At 41.3% G+C, this 22239-nt stretch overlaps 1 protein-coding gene across 1 annotated transcript; it reads right to left on the bottom strand.

Annotated features, from left to right (window-relative positions):
* Positions 1 to 16109: 16109 nt before the first annotated feature.
* Positions 16110 to 19892, bottom strand: MED10 (mediator complex subunit 10). Its single transcript, XM_069004085.1, has 4 exons — positions 19721 to 19892; positions 19454 to 19537; positions 17986 to 18088; positions 16110 to 16896 (listed from the first exon to the last, which is right to left on the bottom strand). Exons 1-4 carry the CDS (start codon positions 19840 to 19842, stop codon positions 16801 to 16803), a joined length of 405 nt encoding a protein of 134 aa, XP_068860186.1. The 5' UTR covers positions 19843 to 19892; the 3' UTR covers positions 16110 to 16800.
* Positions 19893 to 22239: the final 2347 nt, after the last annotated feature.

Raw genomic sequence — 22239 nt, 5'->3', positions numbered from 1 at the left:
TAAGAATGAGTTATTTCATTAGAAGGAGGGAATCAAATAATTTCCACCTGTATTCTGATTTACAGGGTTAGTAGCACTGCATTCATGTTAAGCATGAACATATGTATCACCTTGGCTTCTCTTCGTTTCAAGAGTGGAACTGGTCTGGCAATAACCAGATGACCTTCTGAGAAGGTCAAAGTGCAGCAAGGAAGAAGTGGTGTTGACAATTCTAGCAAGGCAAGATTTACAGGAGTTATGCACTCAAGTGTTGTCTAGCTATCCCTCCTGGTTCCTAGATTCAAATTTTAGATTCTCAAAAGTTTCTTGCTGCCTAAGCCCTAAAAAAATTGGCTAGAAGTGTCAATGTTTATATGTTAGCAATTCTCCTTCTGTAAAGTCCTGCAGAGGATGGTCTCACCTAGCACACAGACAGGAGCTACGGAGGAAAGAGAACACGGTGAGTAAAGAAAGCAGTGCTGTCATCTCTTTTATAAAAGAGCCCTGAGGTGGACATCAGAGACAATGCCGCAGAGACGGTGTTTCTCTGCCTGGGGAAATCAGGATCTAAAGATCTTTCTGAACACTCTCACCATGAAACTGTATTGCAGTTTCTCAAGTGGCACCTCACAGGCTAATTTGAACTGCAAGCAACCAAGAAGTATCCTGCTGATAGCAGGAGACTTTCTCTGCAAACTTCACAGGATGAGGTAAATGTGTGCGAATGAGGGTTAGCGCCAGAGATCACTTTTAGGCTTTTGCAGTAAGTAGAACTGGAGTACCACTTCTCAATCCTTGCTCCCTCAATCCAACCCTTTGCATGTGCATATTCACCTTCCTTTAATTTGTCAGACCTTACCCCCACAAATAAAAGGGTGGAATATTCTTGATACCAGGAAGTCTTAGATGAAAAGCCCTCAACATCCCAACCTGTCCTACTTTGTATGGAATAATTAATGATTATTGAGTCAGAGATTTATGGCAAGTATAGCTTAAATTTTAGAACACTTGCCTAGAAGCTGCTGAATACCCAATATGACAGTGATATATTCAAAAAACAAGGACTGGAATCCTTTCAAATTAAAGTAATGAAAATCAATATGAGACCCTATGAGAAGGGAAGGTGATATTAATTTTAAACAAAACCCATTCTCCACCCATCCTATCATTCTTTCCTCAGTTTTACTCATATAAGCATGTACACTGGTAGTATGGGATGGATCATTTCTGCATAACATGGAGAATAAGAGGTGCCAGCTGCTGAATCCTTGCTATGTACTCTGAAATCTCCTTGCTGGTAGCTGCTTTGGGCCAGTTATTTAGTACCCCTCAGGAGTCCCCAGTTATTGAAGCATAATCTTTTGCCTCAGGAGTTGACTTACAACAGCCACCGAAGATGTTAGGGAAGGTGGCTGACCATCTTCTGTTACTTCCTCATTTTGTGTGTCTTGTGGCTGCAGTCTGTCTTCCCACTGGAATTTCAGGATGAGAGTGGCACAACCCACATGACATAGCTGTGCAGCCACTCTCTTGCTGTCAGTGCCGGTCGAGGCAGTTGTCCTGCTGCCTTGGTGCAAGCAGCACCTTCCTTAGTTGCTACTGATTTTATCTCTGTCACATACATCAGTGGCCATTGATGCCAGCCATTCTTCCAACCTGTGCTCTAGTGCTTCTTGGGGTGCCTTCATGTAGATCCATTTCTCTTTGTTCTGTCATCTCAGTCTGTGTAGTTCTGTTCTTTGACTGTGGGTTAGATGTTTTCCTCCACCCTGGGTGAAGGCATGACAGACTTCGAGAGCGGTGCTTAAAGCTTGTGCCTTGCCTCAATCTTTCTTATGAGCTGGAGAGGCTCTCAAGGTGCTGGGCTTTCTTTTCTCTTATCTGTAGGCATCAGAATGCATGAAGAGGACGAGTATATTCCCATTAAACCTTCCAGAAGCACTAACTTAAACAAGAACAGCAGTCTGTACATGCAGATATACTCCTCCCAGCTGTGGAATCAGACCAGAGATGTCAACTGCAGAAATCTTCCTTCTGAAAGAGTCCCCTATGGAAAGAGAAATGAAATATCAAATAAAATGTCAATAGCTTGCCACCATCTCCCCATTTTTGCTCAGCTGATTAAGCCTTACTGAAATACAAGAAAAAAAAAAAACACAGAACAAAGCTCATAGAGCTAAATAAATTATTGTAATAACTCATAGACAAAATTCCTGTTCTTCAAAACTCATTTCAAAACCTGACACAGCTCACAGGTGAAGGGGGTAGGAACTGTGCTGCGCCTTCCCCGAGCACCCTGTGTGAGGTCTGGCACTCCTGGAGCAGCCGATCTCCCGTTGGGGGCTCCCGGTGGGGACACAAAGCCAACACACAAGCACTCTAACCACCTGTGGGGTGGAGGCACACACACCCACAAGCACCAAGGATCCAAAAGCGTCAGCCAAGGACAAAGGAGACAAGAGGGGTCTTCCATGTAGGTTTCCAACGATTTATTGTGGGAAGGGTCCAGGGACAAAAGCCAAGGGTACTGGAAAGTCCAGGGGTTTGATAGCGGGGAGGAGAGGCGGTACAGACTGACAACCCACAAACCAATGGGGAAGGAGAGGGGAGGGAGGAGGGGATAGGGGACCAATGGGGCATCGAACAGCGAAGAACATTTTAGAAGGCATACATATTAAAGATGAAACATACATATTCAAAGCGAAAAGGGGTGGAGGGCCAACGGGCCAACCAAAACCCAACAATCTACATAAGGCTGCACAGGTTTTTGGGTGCTGGCCGTGAGCTGAGAGGAGATGTTAAACCTCAGAGCTGGCCAACCAGGAGTCAACAGCTGTTGTGGGGCCTCGCAGCTCCCCAGTCACTCTGGCGGCAGCTATCAACCACCGCAACAAAAACCTCAGATATGGACAGACAGTCCTTAGTCTCAAGTCTTTGAGAGACCATTGAAAGACAATCGCTTTTAGGTGTGAGATTCAGAATTCCTAAATTCAATCTCTCCTGAAATACCTTATTTTTAAGGCTTGATAGACATACACAGAGCTGCAGAATTGCATGTGCAGGAATAACAGTAGTTCCCACTGGAACTATGCACTATGCTTATCTCCATGGCAGCCAAACAATTAAGAAAGGAATAAGCAAACATCTACTGCTGCATATTCTTATCCTCATCCCTCCTCCTGTTTTTTTGTAATTTGCCAGCAATATCTACTATGATATTTGGACCAGAAATGTCAAGGTTAAAAAAGTCATGTGACTGAACAGGGCAAAACATTTTATATCCAGCCCTTCAAAGTCCTGTCCTTGCTGAAGATTGTCAGACTGATCCTGTCCCACCTGGAATGAGGAGGGACAATGGAGTGAGTGCTGTAATGGCAGGATATCACCTATCAGCTCTTCCCAGAAGCAGCTCTGCCAAGTCTTCCACTTCACATAGGCAACTCGTAGGCCCCAGCCCTAATCTCCTTTCCCTCATCACAGAGGGATGTCTACATCCTGTGCTGCCCTGCTGTTGGCAGTATGAACCCTTGTGACCCATGGCCCCTTCTCTGGTTGCTGACTCTTAGACTTCTCCACACAAGCACAGGCTGGAGACTGAGAATGCACAGGAAAAAATAGTAGAGAATAGGATATAGGAAGAAGGTAGGAGAGACTGCAGTTGATGCAGGGCTTGATCAGACAGCCGTATCAACCAGCAGCTTGCTTATACATGGCTGTCCTCATCTATCCACACTTTTCTCCATTTTCCCATGCTTATAATTCCCGCCCCCCATCTTGATCCATCTCTTTTCCCACCCTTGTCTCCTCCCAAATAAACCACTTTAATTACTTTTTCCCCATTGGTTCCAGTTTTGCTACATCCATAACCACATTTGGCATTTCTGATACCTTTAGCTATCACATCTCAGCCTTACATGGTGTAGAATCATTAAGGTTGGAAAAGACCTCTAAGATCATCCAGTCCAACTGTTAACCCAGCAGTGCCAAGTCCACCACTAAACTGTGTCCCCAAGTGCCACATTTACACATTTTTTTAAAACTTTTATGGATAGTGACTCTACCACTTCCCTGGGCAGCCTCAAGTGCCAGTGCTTGACAACCCTTTCTGTGAAGAAGTTTTTCCAAACCTCTACAAGATTTATTGATATGGTAACCTGGACACTGTGGGGTTTTTTTCCAAGATTGTACTCCCCAAAAAGACTCCAGTATTGCCCTCCAGTTTTCTTACAGTTACCTGGAGAGCTTGTCCTTCTCTCACACAGTTCCCCATAACCAGCTGTGAAATCCAGCCACATCTCATGGTGTTACACTGTAATGTTTTCCAGCTGCTCACTCTGCTCTTTGTTATGTTTGGCAGTTTCTCTTGTTATGTTCCCTATTTTCTCATAGTCTGTTCCATTATCTAAGCCTCACCATGGGGCCTAGTCATCTTCATAATGTATTTTAGTGGGGAATGTAATCCGTAATGTGTCCTGGTGCAGAAATCACAGAAAAACACAAATAACTTGTCCCCTAAATGGAATCACAGAAAACATGATTGGAAAGGATTTCTAGAAGTCATCCAGGTGAGGCTTGCCAAGGAAGGAAATTTACTACTTCTTTGGTCAACCTGTTTCAGTGCTTAACTACTCTCACCATGGAAGAATTCCTTCCTTACATGTCACTGGCATTTCTATTGCCGTGCCTTGTTGCTGGAAAATTTTCCTCTTGTAATTTCACTGTGCACATCTGACCCAAGTCTGGTGCAAAGTTCTTTTTTACAGCATGACAGAGAAGTTTGCTTCTGTACACTATGAAGTCCACTTTTCCATTAATCCCAGTCACATCAGTAATGTACGTGGTTCAGGACAAAGAACAGGTTAAAAAAAATCAATTAAAATTAACCAAATTACTTAATGAAAACAAAAGTCAGCTGCATTTCCTCATAAATGGTTCAAAGCTCTTAGAGATGTATCAAATACATCACAGCTTCCAATTCTGTGGAATCACTTCACCTAAATCAAGGCTACCTCTTGTACAGAAAGAAAAGGAAGGGGAGAGCCTTGGGTTTAGAGAAGAAGAAGAAGCAGGGAAGCTATTCCAAAGCTTTAAATGAAAGATACTGTCAGAAATTCAGAAAAGGAACTTGATACCTGGCTAAGGATGTTAGTATTGTCTGAGTTGCTAAGCAACTGCATAAGTTATTAATTTCAACATCAAGTAAATTCTGTTATTTCAAGAATGAATTACAGTCTACTTTGTATTATTCAGAAGAAAGCAAAATGTACTTTGTAGTGATAGAGTACTTCTCAGTCTTTCACTTTACAGCAGCCTGCCACTAACATATACATATAATATCCATACACTGGTTAAAAAATATAAAATCCTTAATCCAAATGTGGATACCCAGATAGAAGCAGCCTTCTTTCCTTGAGGTGTTTTAATGTCACCAAACCTGAAGTTGATCTCTACCACTCAAGTCCTTCTATTTCTTTGTATCTGCATCTCTGTCAGTTTATGACAGAAAGATGTATTATACTAATCAGTGTTCTGCTGAAGGTACAGCATCTTTTCTGACGCTTATAAGATTTATGAGCTAAAATAAGCCCTGGTCAGCATAGATGTTAACTATTTCAAAAAAAGCTGTTGAAATCATCCCAGAGTACTTTTTTTTTTATAACTTTTTTTTTTTTTTGAAGTGTTGAAATAGGTGGCAAAGCATATTCAGACATTTTGGTTGTTATACCATCTCAAGGTAAAGAAAAAAATTCAGTGACATGAAAAAAGAGAAAGCCACACAGGATAAGATGGGAAATCATTTAGAAGAAGATCAACAGCTTAATACATTTACAGATGTAAGTATTTACTTATGACCTCTTGTGATTTGTATCTGTCTTGGGGTGACTTTATGATGTGTATCCCATATCGTTGCCCTATGCTCAGAAATTAATTCTTGTGCCTTTCTATGCCCTTAAACTGAGCTTGAGAGGGGAAAGGAAAAAACTGAGCAAAACTTTTTCAAAGCAGTTTGCAGCTTGTTCAAGGTCACATAGAGATAGCGACTTTTTTTTTTTCCCAGCCAGCTTTCAGCCAGTTTTTCAGTTTCTTTTTCTCCGGAGGGAGACTGAGAGTTGAACTTTTTTTCCTTCCCTGGAATTTCGGATTTTTTTCCCTTTTTCTGTGGAATGCTTCAATATCAGAGCACATTGGGAGGACTTTCCACCGAGCACAGAGGGCCTGGCCCTGGGCCAAGCCCCAGCTCCGAGGAGACCAAAGAGAGGACTCGAACACTTTCCCAGGTTTTTTTCTTCACAGCAAAAGATTTTATTATTTAGCATTATTTTCCTTTTCCCGTGTGTTTGTTAAATAAATAGATTTTATCTCCTTCACTTTCCTTCAAGGAAAATTTATTTTTCCCGAACCTGGTCAGGGGAGGTGTGGTTGTGCCTCTCTCAGAGGATATATCTCTAAATTTGACCAAACCGGAACAGTATCCTGTAAGAAATTCGTGCCACATACTTAGGAGGAATACATAGACCACTGCATAATTTATCATCAGTCAGAATGATTCTGCTTTCGACTGTACCATGAACACAGTGGGCTAAGTGATAACCATCATCTAGTGAAAACTGGGGAGGTTTTACAGATCTCAACACACCAATTTACACTGGTCAAGCACCTGATTCATCCTGCTTTGTACAGCAATCTCCTCACTTGGCACTTCCCTATTGCTGCTTGGGGAAGGAAAGTGATTTCCCATTTGCAGTCTATCTAGGAATGTGTTTATTTTTAAATAAGGAAAAGTTTCTCCTGGGTGTTATTTGAGGATGAACAATGCCTTAGAACTTAATTCAAAAAGCAGCTCTTAAGCACACAGTTGCATCATGAATATTTATCTGACCACATGCAAAAGCTCTGAATATCTTGGCTCTGCTGTTCTCCTTCTGCACGAGACCCCCCTTTGTTGGGAAAACGCTGCCATCGCAACCACGGGCAGCAGAAGGCGAGGGGGCTGGCAGGCAGGGAGAGAAAGCAGGTTGGGTTTTCAGGCTAATTACAAGGTTTTGTGTTCTGGGTCACCTTGTAAATGAGATATGATGCTCAGAAAGCTGCAGCCAAAGCTCCTCGGCAGAAAGTGGAGCAAACACACAAAGGTTCTGCTGGTGTTTAGCCTTTCTTGAAAACAACCTGCAATTTTCATGGTGAGAAATTACAATGGCTCTAGAAAATCGGTTCCTGGGGCATCTTGCTAAACAGACAAAAGTTGTTTTTATGAGCCAGGCTGTAAAACCATTCTCTCTGGGTCTGGTGAGTGATCTGTTTCAATAGACTTCTCCCCTCAGAATTCTTCTGACATACTTGCTAAAATGCATTAAAATTAATTTTAACACAGCTTGAACAAAACAGATTTGAGCAGCTTTGCAAACTAATGCTGCTTCAAAACATTTTGTCATATTGATCAGTTTAGCACTCCTTCAGTTTAAGGCTGGCATGCTTTCTGATTATCTGTACTGCACATAAAAAACATTTCTAGGCTATCTGAGGAGCAGATCTGAAGGCAGCTGGAGTCTGGTTTCTACATCTCCTCTGCCTGTGGCCTGTGTTTATGTTTCTCATTCACCTTATAATTCTGCAACTTGAACCACACTTGCCACAGGAATATTCTGAAAATTAGTACTTGCACTGCTCTTTGGAGATGCCTCCTCGTCACTCTTGTTATTTTCTGGATTACAGTGGCCTGGTGGTTTATTTACATGGTAGGGTTCCATTTTGAAATGCTGCTTCACATAAATGAGCACCAAGGATGCTTTTACTCTTAAAAAACCTTACAGGGTGTATATGTGTTAGACTCAGACCATAGCAGGGCTGATTCCTGATACAGGGTATAGATGTTGTGGGGACATGAAACTGCAGACAGGACTGTAAGAGCATTTTGGGAGACCCTCAGGTAATTGCAGCCTAATGCACCTGCACACTGCACCTGGGCTTTACCTGTGCAGCTCTGCAAGGAGAGGACTTGGCTGCTGAATATTTGCAGCCGTGGGGCTATTTAAAAGCTGTGTAGACGTGGCACTTAGGATATGGTTTAGTGCTGGACTTGGCTGTGATGGGTTAGTGGTTGGACTCAATGGTCTTAAAGGCCTTTTCCAATCTAAACAATTCTATGACAGTTTTCACCTGGAATGTTGACAAGGAGCTCAGGATGGACCTCTGTCCCTCACTACTCCCAGTCTGTCCCTCATAGACTATTCCAGCACACAATTAACAAGACTTATTCTCTTACGGTTTTGGCTTTGTTCCTGTCTGCCTTGAGAAACATGGATAAGTCACTTGCAGAGAGAAAAAAGAGGGATACGAGTCATCACTTTGATAGCTCAGATAAGGCACATAACTGCTAGAGCTTGCTCGTAACTTTGAGGGTCAGAAAGTTTACTTTACATCAGAGCCATCGTGTCTAAGACCTACTTTTGGACTCTACCTGTTTTTTAGTGACATATTTTAGCCTAGCTCAACTTTTATAACTAAGTCAAAGAATGCCTGAGCGAAACCTTATGTTCTCCAATATGAAGAATTTCTCAAAAATATATTGGGGCTGGTAAGATGATCTTGTCTCTTCTAGCCTTATACATAAGCATTTTATTAAGCTTCTTTATCTTCTTTTGAATTCTCTGGCTTTAATATTTAGAGTCACTCTGGTTTTGCAATTATTTTTAATCTTAGTTGCAATAATACTAAAGGCAACTGTTGTGTAAGAGCTTCAACTGTATAAAAAAATCCAGTCAATTTTGCATATTCTCTCTGCAACAATAGGGCAGCATTGTCCTTTAAAATACATCAGCCCTTTGAAATTAGAAAGCAATTTGTTGGTCAGTGCACCTAAACACTAAAGAGGAGGTAAATCGATCCCTGCCCTCAGGTCCCTGGGTTCCACAGTTATTGCAAAAGCTGCAAAATTAAACAAGATTTTTATTCTAGTGAACAGAGTCAATTCAGACCAATGGAAGAATGGGAGAATATTGTCAATTCCTCAGGCAAATCTAAATCTTTCATCCTGCCCTTACTGGGGCTGCCTCAGGACTGTTGCAAAGACAACTACTATAAAAATGGATCAGAATAGCCTTTTGCCTCATCATCACATCTCCCCAAATACTGCTGCCTCTGCAATACTTTTTTCTGTTGCTATGCCCAAGAGATAAACCAGCTTCAATAATTTGCAGCAATTTCTAATTATTGATGAGTCTTCAGGTTGCCTTCTTTGAAAGGAATACACATCCCATTAGCCATGAATTTGATTATTAGGACCCACTTCAACCCCCTCTTATTCTACTGACAACTGGACAAAATTGTGTGGAAATTGTTCTGCAGTTTTCTAGCTCTGCAGTTTACCAGATCACTTTGAGAAAACAGACCAGCAAAATTGCTATAATTCCTTTCAATTTTTAATAGCTCTCTTGTGCTGTGGCTTTAATCTGTATGAAATTGCTAAAGCACTGAGTAAATAAAGCAGCTGTTACAGCTCATGGAGCTACAATATGGCCACGGCTTCCTGGAGAATGTTCAATACTACTACACAAAGTACATATATTCACTTATGAAAATATAAGTTAGTAGAGAATATAGAATTATAGTTCCAAAAAAGGCTCCTGGATTCTTACATAAGAAAATGTCAGTACTGTATGATATGCACAGTGGGGTACAGAACCATTAGACCCTGAAAGATGCAGTTCCTGGTTGTGTCGAGCTGCATGACTGCATACCTGTACATTTAAATACCATTTTTATATCAGCTTACATATAATTGCTAACATGCATCTGTGGCTATATAAATGATTGTACAACCACAGGCTATGAGTTTGAACTTTTACATATTCATTTAAACAGGCCTGTGTTTACTTGACCAGCCTCAGATCTGGTGCAGATAAGAAGATAAGAAAAGGAAGTGCCAAAGCTGTGAGACAGAAATTCTTTTTTTCTGTACTTTTCAAAATGCATTTGATCTAGTTCCTGATGGCTTACGGGGGTGAGTTAACATGCTACAATATTAAAACTCTATTAATATTGAGCCTATTAAGTCTATTAAGCTGTTTTGAAAGTAAACTTAATGTTGTATGAGTGGCAAGAGGTCTTAGGCAAAGCAATATGATTTTATTCTGGAGGATCTTTGTGCAAAGGTGGATGTCTCTGTAACTCCCAGTTTAATATTTACTCTCAAAAAAGCACATGTACCTGATCCAGCAAACACACATGTGGCTAAGGTCCTTGTCCTCTGCCATCATTTAGAAAAGAGGATTTCTAAACATTCTATCAATGTTGACAAATCCTCTGAAAAAATACTGGAGGGTTTTATATGTGAACCTAAATTGGCATATACTTTATGCAAATGTTTGCTTAAAAGCTGTGTACATTGTCTTTGCCTTAAATGCCATGGTTCTGGATAAATGCAGTGTGTGCAGGTATCTTTGCAGGTCAGGAATCTGACTTGCCAGCTACATTTGTAATCCTGAAATGATAAGGAAGAATGCTTCGATCATCGAGGAATAGCAAAAGCAAGATTATATATTAAGGAAAGTATGTATTAGAGAAAAGCTAACACAGCTTTTGGTGCAGGGAAGGCTTACATAGATACAGGGAGCACTGTTGGAGCTCCCTAAAAGTGTGTATGAGTGTGGGACATCAAAGATGCACAGACAGAATCTGTTTGGATTCCTTATGGCCTTCAACAAGATACCGTGTAAAGAATGTTAGAGCATCTCAGGTTTTAAAAAGACTGATGTAAATACTGGAAACAGTTCAGAGAAGAGTGGCAAGTATGATCTGAAGTATGCTAAGTTCTGTATGAGGAACAGCTAAACAGAGTAGCCTGAAGCCTGGAAAAAATATGATTGGGATGGGAACATTGCAGTATTCTATACAACCATAAGTGAGGTGAAGAGAAGGAGATGCATTCTCCATGCATCTTCTAATGCAAGCACTAAGAATTAAATTAGTGATTCAAAACAAATGGAAGCAGAGACTTCTTCCCATAATGCAAATATGAACCATGGAACTCCTTGCTGTGAGATTTTGTAGATGTTGCAGTTTAAAGGGGTTCAGAGGGCAGCCCAAAAAATTCATGGAGGAAAAATATTGAGACTTATTAAGCTCAAAGGTAATACACATCAAGACGATGATGTCACAGAATCATAGAATTGTTAAGGTTGGAAAAGATCCTCGAGATCATCAATCCCAACTATTAACACAGCACTGCCAAGTTCACCACTAAACCACATTCCCAAGTGCCACATCTACAAGTCCTAAATCAGCGGAGACTGGGGGAGCATAGCCAGTCAGCTGTGTACTGCTACATTGCTCTGAGGCACAATTTTCTCTGCATGCAAATCCTCTCTTCACATGCCTATGATGTTTCCTTAGGCTGTTTGTGTTCCTCAAATAATGATAAAAGGTAACAGCAACAGCAATATTTCCATGGCAAGTTTTGTAACTGATTCTATGATAAATTTTGGAGCCAAAAAGATGAGAGGAAAAAAGAGGTTTACTAATGACTTCCTTTCTTTCTCTTTCACCATGATCTCAGTGAGTTCCAGCATCTACTCCTAAGGGTTCTTTCCCCTCCACTCAATCTAAGTAGAGCATCGTTGCTGAGCAGCAAGTTAGATTTTTCTTGGTATCTTAATGCTCTGCAACCATGAGTATTAACCTCTAGAGATGACAGAGGTTATGTGTACACAGAGCAACTTTAGGAAGACCATTTATGTAAGAGCAGAAAGTCTGTCCATGGAAACAGTGCATCTGTGAAGTTACGTGTCGTCGGCAGTGTGCTGCATAAGAGGAGAAATTCCCAGGCTGGGTAAAAACCAATGTCACATAATTTATGCCTAAAATCTCTGAAAGAAGAAATGTTGTTGGGTTCTTTTAACATACCTCTCTTAAATAGGATTTGCTGTATCACTGAATCCATCTTTTGTTTTATTGAGTAGCAGATGCCTATTCAATTATTCATTTAAGTATTGTAACCTAGTATGTGATAACCGGAAATTATATTAAATAGTCTTAGAGCGAGTGACATCTGCTGTTTGATTGGAGATCTATTCAAAGCCATTTTTATCTACTGGAACTTCTTGGGCCTTAAGCTTTGACCAAATCAGAGAATGTCTCAAAAAAGTATAGGTAAAATGTAATAAGACAGCAGATATTAGTCTATTATTGAAAAGGTAGTAATACTTTGAAACAAATAATAATCTTGAAGATGGAATTTCTCATATATTTAAATGAAAATCTCTTACTTTAGCAGTGTGTTTCTAAGGCAACTAGGGGTAAAATATTTTCTCTACAAAAATGGCACCTACCAGTGATTTCAGAGACAATTATAAGCTTCTGTTTGTTTACTGACAAGGACTGAAAATTTCCATGATGGTACAGAAGTGGCTTGGTATATATCATTACATTTGTATAGACACAGGAATTTTGAATCCTGAGTAACATTCCAAACAAAAGTTTATGAATGTCAACAATTAACATGAAGAATAAATGCTATTTTTTTGCTCCAGAAATTATATAAGTATGACCCAAGTAACTTATTAAATAATATGACACTAATCTGAATTACCTTTTCCCATATTATATATAAAAGTAGCTTTGTCTTCCTTTGAGGAGTATTTGGATGAATTTGTTTAATGTAATAACACTGCAAACAGCAAGTGAAGTAGACTCAGTTCAGGTCTCCAGGAATGGAAATTTTAAGTGCCATTCCTTAGCATATGAAGGGACTTTTCTGCCAGGAGAGGAGAAGGAATTGTTTTGGAATTTTTCATAGTGCGCAGAAAGATGTTTCTTTTTTACTGTCTGCATTACATCTTGTTGAGACTAAATACAGTCCAGTTGTCAGTATGATACATGTCATAATACAGAAAATACAGATTCCTGATTTCAGAGCATTACAAGAGCTGTTACAGAAGTATCTTGTAATGTGTGCTCCTCCATTACTTTAATTAAGAAAATATACAGAAGGATCTTAAGCATATGGAAGTAATTGAAATACATGAAGCAAGCACAGTTTTCTCAGAGCAGGGCAGATATTTGTGTCACCTTGGCTCTCTGCTCTGCAGAGCTGGAAGGACATCTGGCACCTGCCCAGAAACACTGCAGCTATTAATCATAGTAGAGTAAGAAATGACTTTGTGTTGAAACATGAGTATCCAGAAATATTCTTGGCAGGGATATTTCTCTATTATGAACTTGCTGTTAAGCTGTTTGGAACACTTAACGCATTTTTTTAAGTCTTTGTTTATAGAATTCACCTTTTAAATACATTTATTTAGTGAGGTTTCAGTAAAACTACAAATTCAGTGAGTAGTTTCTAACTCATCTAGTTAAAATCTCGAAGATCACTTAGGGCAAAACGAAGTGGATTGCAGGGTTTATCTGCTCTATTTCTGCGATCAGAGGAGAGTCAGAGATGAGATTAGAGAGTACCTGGGGTAACTACTAGAATCACACAGTAAGCACTTTCAATCACTTGGGAACTGCACTCATCGAAGAAAGCAATTTATAAAACTATCACAATATGAAATATTTGGGCAATCATCAAACCATTCTCACCACTTAGCAGTTCATCCAACTGAATTAGAAAGGTCAGTCACTGAAACCCAAACTGCTCTGCCTAGCATGACTTTTTTTTGCCATCAAGAGAGTCTCTTCTGAGTGGTATGAGAGAAACAGATTGTCTCAGGCACACTGGTGATTTATCTTACGCTGAGAATTGGCTAACAATGACAGTGCCTTGATCTGCATGAAAAAAAACCAACCAAACAAGAGCTATAGGTTGGATAAACCAACAGCTGAGCAGCTGCAGTATCCAACTCCTGCAGCAGCCATGTCTGTCCCTGTCAGACTGCACAGCTCTGCGTTACCTGTTCTTCACAAGGAGGTTTAAGCAAAAAAGGTTTCAAGGACAGGGGAAGGCTGGGCACCCAACTGCTTCTCCTTCCAGTAAAAAAAGGGACACAGAGGATGCAGAACCTTAACAGGTTGCAGCAAAATCCTTAGCACCTTCTTGATCCATTTGTTTCTCTGCATGAGCAAAAGAATTTTACACTAACTTTCTTTATCCTAAATGGAGTATAGGAGCACACAGTCCATCTTAAGGAACTGTGTACTGAGCAGCATTATCTAGCATCTTCTCATCTCACAATGTATGTAATAAAGATAATTGTTAAAAAAATAATTACCTGTAATTACATATTCCCTATCATTTCCAAAATCTTCCTAAATCTTATTAGTCTTACTAAAAATTCAAGGATACACTTGAAACCTGAATGGTTTCATACTTTCCTTTGAGATAATTACAGGGCAACACAAATCTATTTTAGAAGCTTCACTACCTGGCTGATGTTGTTTTAATGTTACCTTTAAATAAAATTCCATCTCACCTCCAACCATGCAATCCAGGTAAAAGAGTGGGAAAAAGGAAAGATCCAACAGTCTCCTTTACCAAATGCCTTAAAGGTTATCATCAAACAAAGCACACATTGGGATAGTTCAGACATGGACTCCTTTTCAGAGAACCAATTAACAAATGAGAAAAACTAGGCTGGATTTTTCTGTTCCATATGCAATTGGAAATGGAAGACACTATTGTTTCTAGCAATTCTCATTCTACATTATAAACTCATGCACACTCATTCTGACCACCCTTTCTTCTCTGAAACAAACTTAATTTACAACAGTTACCCCTCTTCAATATTATGCTAAATATTGAATATTTTACATGGTCAGCCCAGAAACAGTAAGTGAAGCAAGCATAAAATAATGTGTCAAAAAGTTGGAACCTGAAGCTGAGCAGAACAGGAAATCTGATGATTTAACAGAGAGTATTTTCTGGTTTGGTTTCTTTTAATCTATTTTTATTCCTGGTGTATATATTCCCCACCCAAAAAGATGTTTTCTTACACAGGTTCCTCACAAACACAGGCTGCTGAAATCTCGTGATGATGTGACCTAATGTTATTCCCTAATCCTCCATGTCCACTAACTATCCCAGTTGCCACAACCACAACCACAACCACCTAGATACCAAGCAAAGTATGCAATCCATGCTTTGGCCAGAAATCACCTTTGAGCTGGGGAAGTCTGGAACCTTCTTCTCATCAGCAGGTGTGCGTGTCAGTGTTATGGGGGTAGCCATCTGCACTGTGGCCAGCTTTGGGTACTTAATTTATTAACTAATGACAAAAAATTAATATACTTACAGAGCAGACATTTCACACATTTTCAGGGCCTCTGGGCTGTGGAGCTGCTTGCCCCCCCCCACAGCTCTCTAACTCCAGGCTAATCCCAGGACAAAGGGTGATGGCTTCAAACTGGAAGTGGGCAGGTTTAAATGAGGTATTAGAAAGAAATTCTTCACTATGAGGGTGGTGAGACACTGGAATGGGTTGTCCTGAGAAGCTGTGGATGCCCCTGTCTGGAAGCATTGAAGGCCAGGTTGGAGAGGGCTTTGAGCAACTCCCCCATGGCAGGGGAGTTGAAACTAGATCTTTAAGGTCCCTTCCAATGCAAACCATTTGGTGATTCTATGAATCTATGAGATAAAAATAAGACTTCTTGGAAGCACCAGTTTTATTTAAGAGTCCTACTCCACCAAATCTGACACACAACTTGGTGTCAGTGCTAGGTGCCAGAATATTCCAGTATCCAAACCAGTATCTACAGGCCTCTTGCCTCCTAAATGTTCTCTCAACTACCATTTAAACAGTTTCACCTGCCTGCTGTCAACAATTTTGCTCTTAAGCTCCTCTTCCTACCACATTATACACACATGAAACATACTCTTTACCTTCTTTACTTGTGTCCTATATACAACCCACTTGACAGCCACAGGCCTTGCTCCAACAGCTCCTAGGGACCCTGGGGGAACCCAGGCCAAGCCAAACACAAACATGGAGAACCTTTTCCTTGTCACTCTTCTCTTGCAAGCTCGTACAGTAAAATTCTGAAGGCAAACGTGATTAGAGGTGGAACAATTACAAGAAAAAGCAAGTGGGCAGGGCAGGGTAATATCAGGCAGCAATTAGATTAACTTAGACTACCACGTCACACTCCAAAGAGAAGCATACAAAATAAAAACATCAGGATTTAGATTTTTTTCAAACTTTTATTCAACAATCTGCTTGCAGGAAATGCATAAACAAAAGCTTACATTAAATACTGTACAAAATATTAAAGTTGTTGAGGAGCTAGTCCCCAGGTATGCTCACTTTTTATATCCTCAGCCATCTGCACTGCAGCTCCCAGAACAAGATCTGAAGGTTTTCCTGGCTGCAACTAATTATGACACATGAGAACTGCAGCCCTTGACAGGCTCCTGCTCGGTAGAATTTGACAAGACAAAAGCAGTCAATTGTTCGTACTGCAGTAAAAAAACCCTGAAGTTTACAAATAAAAAATAATCAAGTGTAATAAATGCATTTCTCTCAAAAACAGATGAGCCCACAGTCCTGAGGCACACTTATCAGAAGACAAAAAACCATGTTTTTCTGCTATGGAAATGCACTTTGTGGTGCTCTGTATTGATGACCTGTAGGCAATTACATCTCTCAAACCCTTCGGGAAAGAAAAGCAGATTACCATAGGAAGTTTCAATCACAGTCACTGAGTAGAAGCCTTCAGAAAGATTCAATAGCTTCAGACCAGAACCATGAACAACCGTCAAGCTCCTTTACAGCCACCACTGCCATTTTTAGTACAGTTGTTAGGAGGGCCTGGATTCCCTCTCTCTCCAATCAATGTTTTTATAAGGTGGTGTCAGTTTATGAGACATTTTTAGAGCTATCAAAGGCCAACTTAAGGAGGAGGATCTTCTCCTCGAATAGCTTTGTACTTTGCCATATCTTCTGGGAACACCTTTGTCAGTTCTTGAATTAACAGGCTTTTAAATTTCTGGAAAGAAAACAAGAATGTATATATGTCATCTGAACAATTTATTTAGATTTCATCAAGCAGTGTTACCCGATGAACAGAAATATTTGTACCCAACAATGACCTCTCAATGACCTAAGAGAATGGTACCCAAAAACCCCCCAAAGCCACACAAACACAGAAAGTTATGTTTACAAAATCCACTGAAAATGCCCAAATGAAATCCACTAGGAATGCACCAGGCAAACTAAAATGTCCTTGAATTCCCAGAAATTCCCTTGCATTTTCTCCTAAGAAATACAGATAAGTTGGACCTCTCTTGTAAACTCTGGTGCACCAATATCTGCCTGACCTTATTAAGGAAAGCTGATTAAGGACACGTCCTCTTGATATGATACGGAATCCACTCCACCTTCAAAAAGCAACTCCCACCTGCCTTAGAAGTGCATCATTTCACAAGCACAGAGAAAAGGAAGGGAAGCTTAGGGCTTATCTCCATATGTCTACATTGTGCAGTACAACTTGTCATCCTCCACACTAAGCCCAGCCAAAGAACATTCTCAGAACTCATTAAACTTCCTTTTCTGACTGTTTTTTCTGCAGTAGTTCCAGCAGCTAAACAGTATCACAGAATGCTTAGATTCATACTAAGTACAAGTTTAGAAAACCGTAAACACTGGCACGCATTCACTAGTTTTATAAAGATTAACAGATGATTATAGAGCACATTTGACATTTTAACCCCCTAATATCCATTCAAGACTGGAAAAATACCCCTTTCGTTTTGCTTATTTCTAAGTTTGCACACAGCAGAATTACACACCTGTAAAAAACCCAAATAAAATATCTCTACTGCTACATATAACTTTAACCAATATAAAATCACAGTGAAACCTGCATCCCCCACTGTGGGATGAACTACAGGTTTCCTTTCCTGAACAGGCTATATCAGCATCAATTAAGATACAGGGGTGCAGGGCAATTTCTACGACAAATCACGTAATAACAGAAATTAGTAACTGCACAAATGAAAAATGCCCACATATTTACAGAAAAGTAAAAATTTATCAAATACATTATTGCATTATACTTCCATTAATTCTGGTTTACCTTCATAGTGTCAATTTTTCCTTTTACTTGCTCATTTTTAGCCAAAGCTCGCTCCAGACACTCTTTGGTGTAAAGCTGAGGGTTGCGGCCTTGATCTATGTATCTGAAAGTAGAAAAGACTCTACTAAACTATCATGTTCCTACTAGCATGCTCTGCAAGGTACAGAATTATTCGCCTTGCTGTCTTTTTCTTTCTACTATTATCTGAAACGTGCATTTTAAAAACCACCACAGTTAAACTCAGCCATTTCCAAAAGACAGCTGAAGGACGAGACCATGGCTAGCAAACCTCTGTTTGCAGAAAGACTGGAGAGCTGTGAAGGAAGCATTAAAAGCATACACACAAAAAAAAATATATCTACCAGCTCCTCACAGGCAACAAGCACAGATGATCAAAGGAAGATGGTCATTTTCCAAGCAACTGAAAGGGCACTAACCAGGAAGTGGCCTAGTTAGGACATGGTGAGCATTAAGCACAGGAATAGGGCACCCAGCAAATCAAGGATGAGGAGGAGCTGCACAAATCACAGTAAAGAGTGAAAAGTAACACTACTGCATCAGCAAACCTATGTGTATTTTTGTTTTGCAATACAAGTCCTGGCAAAGGGAAACTCCCTTGATGAATAGGAAAAGAGAACATTTCAGACAATCACCATAAATTCGCAGCTGGAGTAAAAGCCCGACTGGAAAAAGCCCTGTACAGCCAGTAACACGCTGGAGTACAGCAGACCAGTAACATGTGGACTTACAAGAAACACTAGTAAACTAAATTGTCAGCTATACCACAAAAGCTCTCTAGTACAGCTCTTCCTCTATGTTCATTTTTCTTTTAATGGTCTAATTCTCTGCCAACAGACTGCCACTCCTGAAACTAAACACCTGAGTACTCGCTTACTTTATTTTCACTTTTATTTTCAAATCCTCATCCTAATCTGTGTGTAAGTGTACTTCCAAAATGAAAGCTTACTTACTAAATCAGTGTCCCTGCCCATGGCAGGGGTGTTAGAACCAGATATTGCTGAAGGTGTCTTCCAACCCAACCCATTCTGTGATGCAATAAAATGACTAAATTTGGCATAATTCGTGTTACTGTCTACGTATTTAGAAATAAAAAAAAATAAAATCTGAAAGGTCAGGTTGGACTGAGCTCTGAGCAACTCATCTAGTAGGCAGCATCCCTGCCTACGGTGGGGGGTTGGAATCAGATGGATTTTAAGGTCCGTTCCAACTCAAACCATCCAGTGGTTCTATGAAAAGAGGTGTATAATTTATCACTTCTCCCACCTTTCTGCCTTCTCACAGGCAGGAGGTACTTATGACCTCCTGCCTGCTCACGTTCTCATGAGACATTTAGAAGGACCAGGTTGAAGAGACAAACAGCCCTCAGCCAAAATACCCACGCTGCGAAGCCAGGCTACCTCGAGTCACCGACTGCAGCATCTCCCCTTCCAGGCACACAAGGACTTACTCAAAAACTTCCAAGGGCACGCTGATATCGTGAAGCTGCTGCCGGCATTTGTCGATATCCTGCAAGCCCGTCACCATGAAATTCCTGTTGGGAAGAAAAACGGGTCGGGTTTAGCCGATTCAGGAGTCGCTGCGCTGCCCCCGACAGCAGGTGCGAGGCCAGCGACACCCAGGGACGGGGAGAGAGAGACCTGAGGCACCACCCTGGGGCCTGCGGGGGAAGGGAAAGGCCCCGCAGCCCGGCCCGCCCCCGACAACGGCCCCTCACAATTTCTGATTGAGCCCCGTCTGGCTGCTGGGCTGGAAGTCGCTAACGATGATGCCGAGCTGCCGGATGTTCTCCACGAACTTCTCCAGGTGCTCCTCCAGGGAGTCGAACTTCTCCGCCATCGCCGCCACCGCCTTCCCGGCCCCGCGCCACTTCCGGCTCCGGGCGCCTGCGCGGGAGGGCGGCGGTGGCCGCGCCCCCTCCGGGCCAAGCCGCGCCCCCTCCGCCCGCGCGGGCGGCGCCGGCCCGGATCCCGCCGCCGGAGCGTGAGGGGGAACCGGGACAGCCCCGGTTCAGGACCCATACCTCCCCCCACACTGTGCGTCTGCCAACTCTGAGCGGGATTCGGGCCTGTGTAAGAAACAGGTGCGGTGACGGGCAGAGGTTCTGCTTCATAGCCAAGCCCACACTGGAATCATCCAGTGGAATCGTGGGAGAATGGCAAAACGTAGAAACACAGAATTGCTGAGTGGTTTGGGATGGAAGGGATCACCTAGTTCCAACCCCCTGCCATAGGCAGAGAAACCTCCCACTAGACCAGGTGGCACGAAGTCCCAAACAACCCTGGCCTTGAACACCTCCAGGGATGGGACATCCCCAGCTTCTCTGGGCAGCCTGTTCCAGTGCCTCACACTCTCACAGTGAAGAAATTCTTCCTAATATCCAATCTAAACCCACTCTCTCACCTTGAACCCATTACTTCTTGTCCTATCATGAATTAGTCTATATTAAATAATCCAGCTATCATTTATCCCTGTGAAGAGGTTATCTTTAAGCATTTAAACCCCCATGGTACATCACAATAACTGTATGTTTTACAAATAGCTTTGTTTCCAGTATGTGTGTTTTGGGTTGAATCTCAGCAGATCAGTCCAGTAATGTCAGAAAATAACTCATCCAGCTCTGGGGTCCCCAGCACAGGAAGGACATCGACCTTTGGAGAGAGTTCAGAGGAGGCCACCAAGTGGATCAGAGGGATGGAGCACCTCTTCTGTGAGGAAAGGCTGAAAGAATTGGGATTGCTCAGCCCCGAAAAGAGAAGGGGTGACCTAATTACAGCCTTCCACTACTTGATGGGAGTCTACAAAAAAGATGGGGAGGGACTTTTTACAAGAGCATGTAGTGACAGGACAAGGGGGAGTGGCTTCAAACTGAAAGAGAGTAGGGTTACATTAGATACTAGAAATAAATCCTTCACTGTGAGGGTGGTGAGACACTGGAACAGGTTTCCCAGAGAAGCTGTGGATGCCTCATCCCTGGAAGTGTTCAAGGCCAGGCTGGATGGGACTCTGAGCAACCTGGTCCAGCAGAAGGTGTCCCTGCCCATAACAGGGGGTTGGAACTGGATGATACCTTCCAAAATCCCAAACTGAGACTTAATGTATTTTATGCATTTTGTAGCTATAACTTGTGGCGATTTCTGCTCCACCATGAGGACCATCAAAATCTTCAATTCTTAATTTCTTGGATGTATTGGGTTTTTTTTTCATTTTTGACAGCATGACAACAACACCATCAGATGGTCAGTTTCTGTTCTGGGTTACCATGCTAGATCAATCAGTAGAAGAAAGTTGGGTCTTTGGAAAATATAAAGCACTATTTGGGAGCTCATAGCTTTAAGTATGCTAACCTAAAATTAAAAAGCATATGACTGTAAAGAGCATGGAATATGAAGGAAAATATAGTACTGTGAAAATGTGAAATTAAAAAACAATCCTGGGATGCAGAAAACAATTTATCAGTTCTAGGCCTTGACAGGTATTGTCATCCTACAATAAAATAGTTCCACTGTCTACTGATCAGCAGTTGCTGACTATCCTGTTTCTCTGTTTGGCAGAATGTTGTCTGGACAGCAGAAGTCCCAGGATTATGGGATTTTAAGACAAGTACTTCGCACATGAGAGATCTTGGTCTGAGGAAAATAATAACTTTTTCTAATATCTGGAAGGAAGCATGTAGAATAGGGTGCACTTATCAAGTTAGAGCTGAACATGAGGAACAGGGGGTCAAGTTTTGAAAGAACAGTGTAAATACAAACGATTGTGTCAGACATGGCTCTGCAGGCACAAGAGGCTGGGATTCAAACAGGAGAGTTGCTTTATGTCCATCTTTGCACGTGGGCAAACACATCCAGTGGAAGTACAGAGCAGAACCACTTGCTTTCGATTCAGGAACAAACAAGGGCTTTGAGGTGCTGTTAGAACTTCCTCTCCTTCCTCTTTGTGTGAAAGCCTTTGGTTCTTGGAACTGAGCAAATACGACTTCTAGCTTGCTTGGTATAAATCCTATAGGTGCCCATTATCACATCTGACTCAGGGAACATATTCAACAGAAGAAAATAATGGAAGTTTAACATCAAATATAGAGATATCCAGCTCATTTTAAATCTATTTTTACTAGCCTGGTTAGGTTAGATTAATTAATTAATTAATTTTGTTAGATAAATTTATACAGTGCCTTTAAGTTTAAAACTTGCTGTAAATATATTACCAGTTGTTAAATTTTTCTCATGATCACCA

Source organism: Aphelocoma coerulescens, chromosome 2 (assembly GCF_041296385.1).
Source record: "Aphelocoma coerulescens isolate FSJ_1873_10779 chromosome 2, UR_Acoe_1.0, whole genome shotgun sequence".
NCBI lineage: Eukaryota > Metazoa > Chordata > Aves > Passeriformes > Corvidae > Aphelocoma > Aphelocoma coerulescens.
The sequence above is the reverse complement of the archived record's forward strand: the minus strand, read 5'-3'. Positions and strand labels throughout refer to the sequence as shown.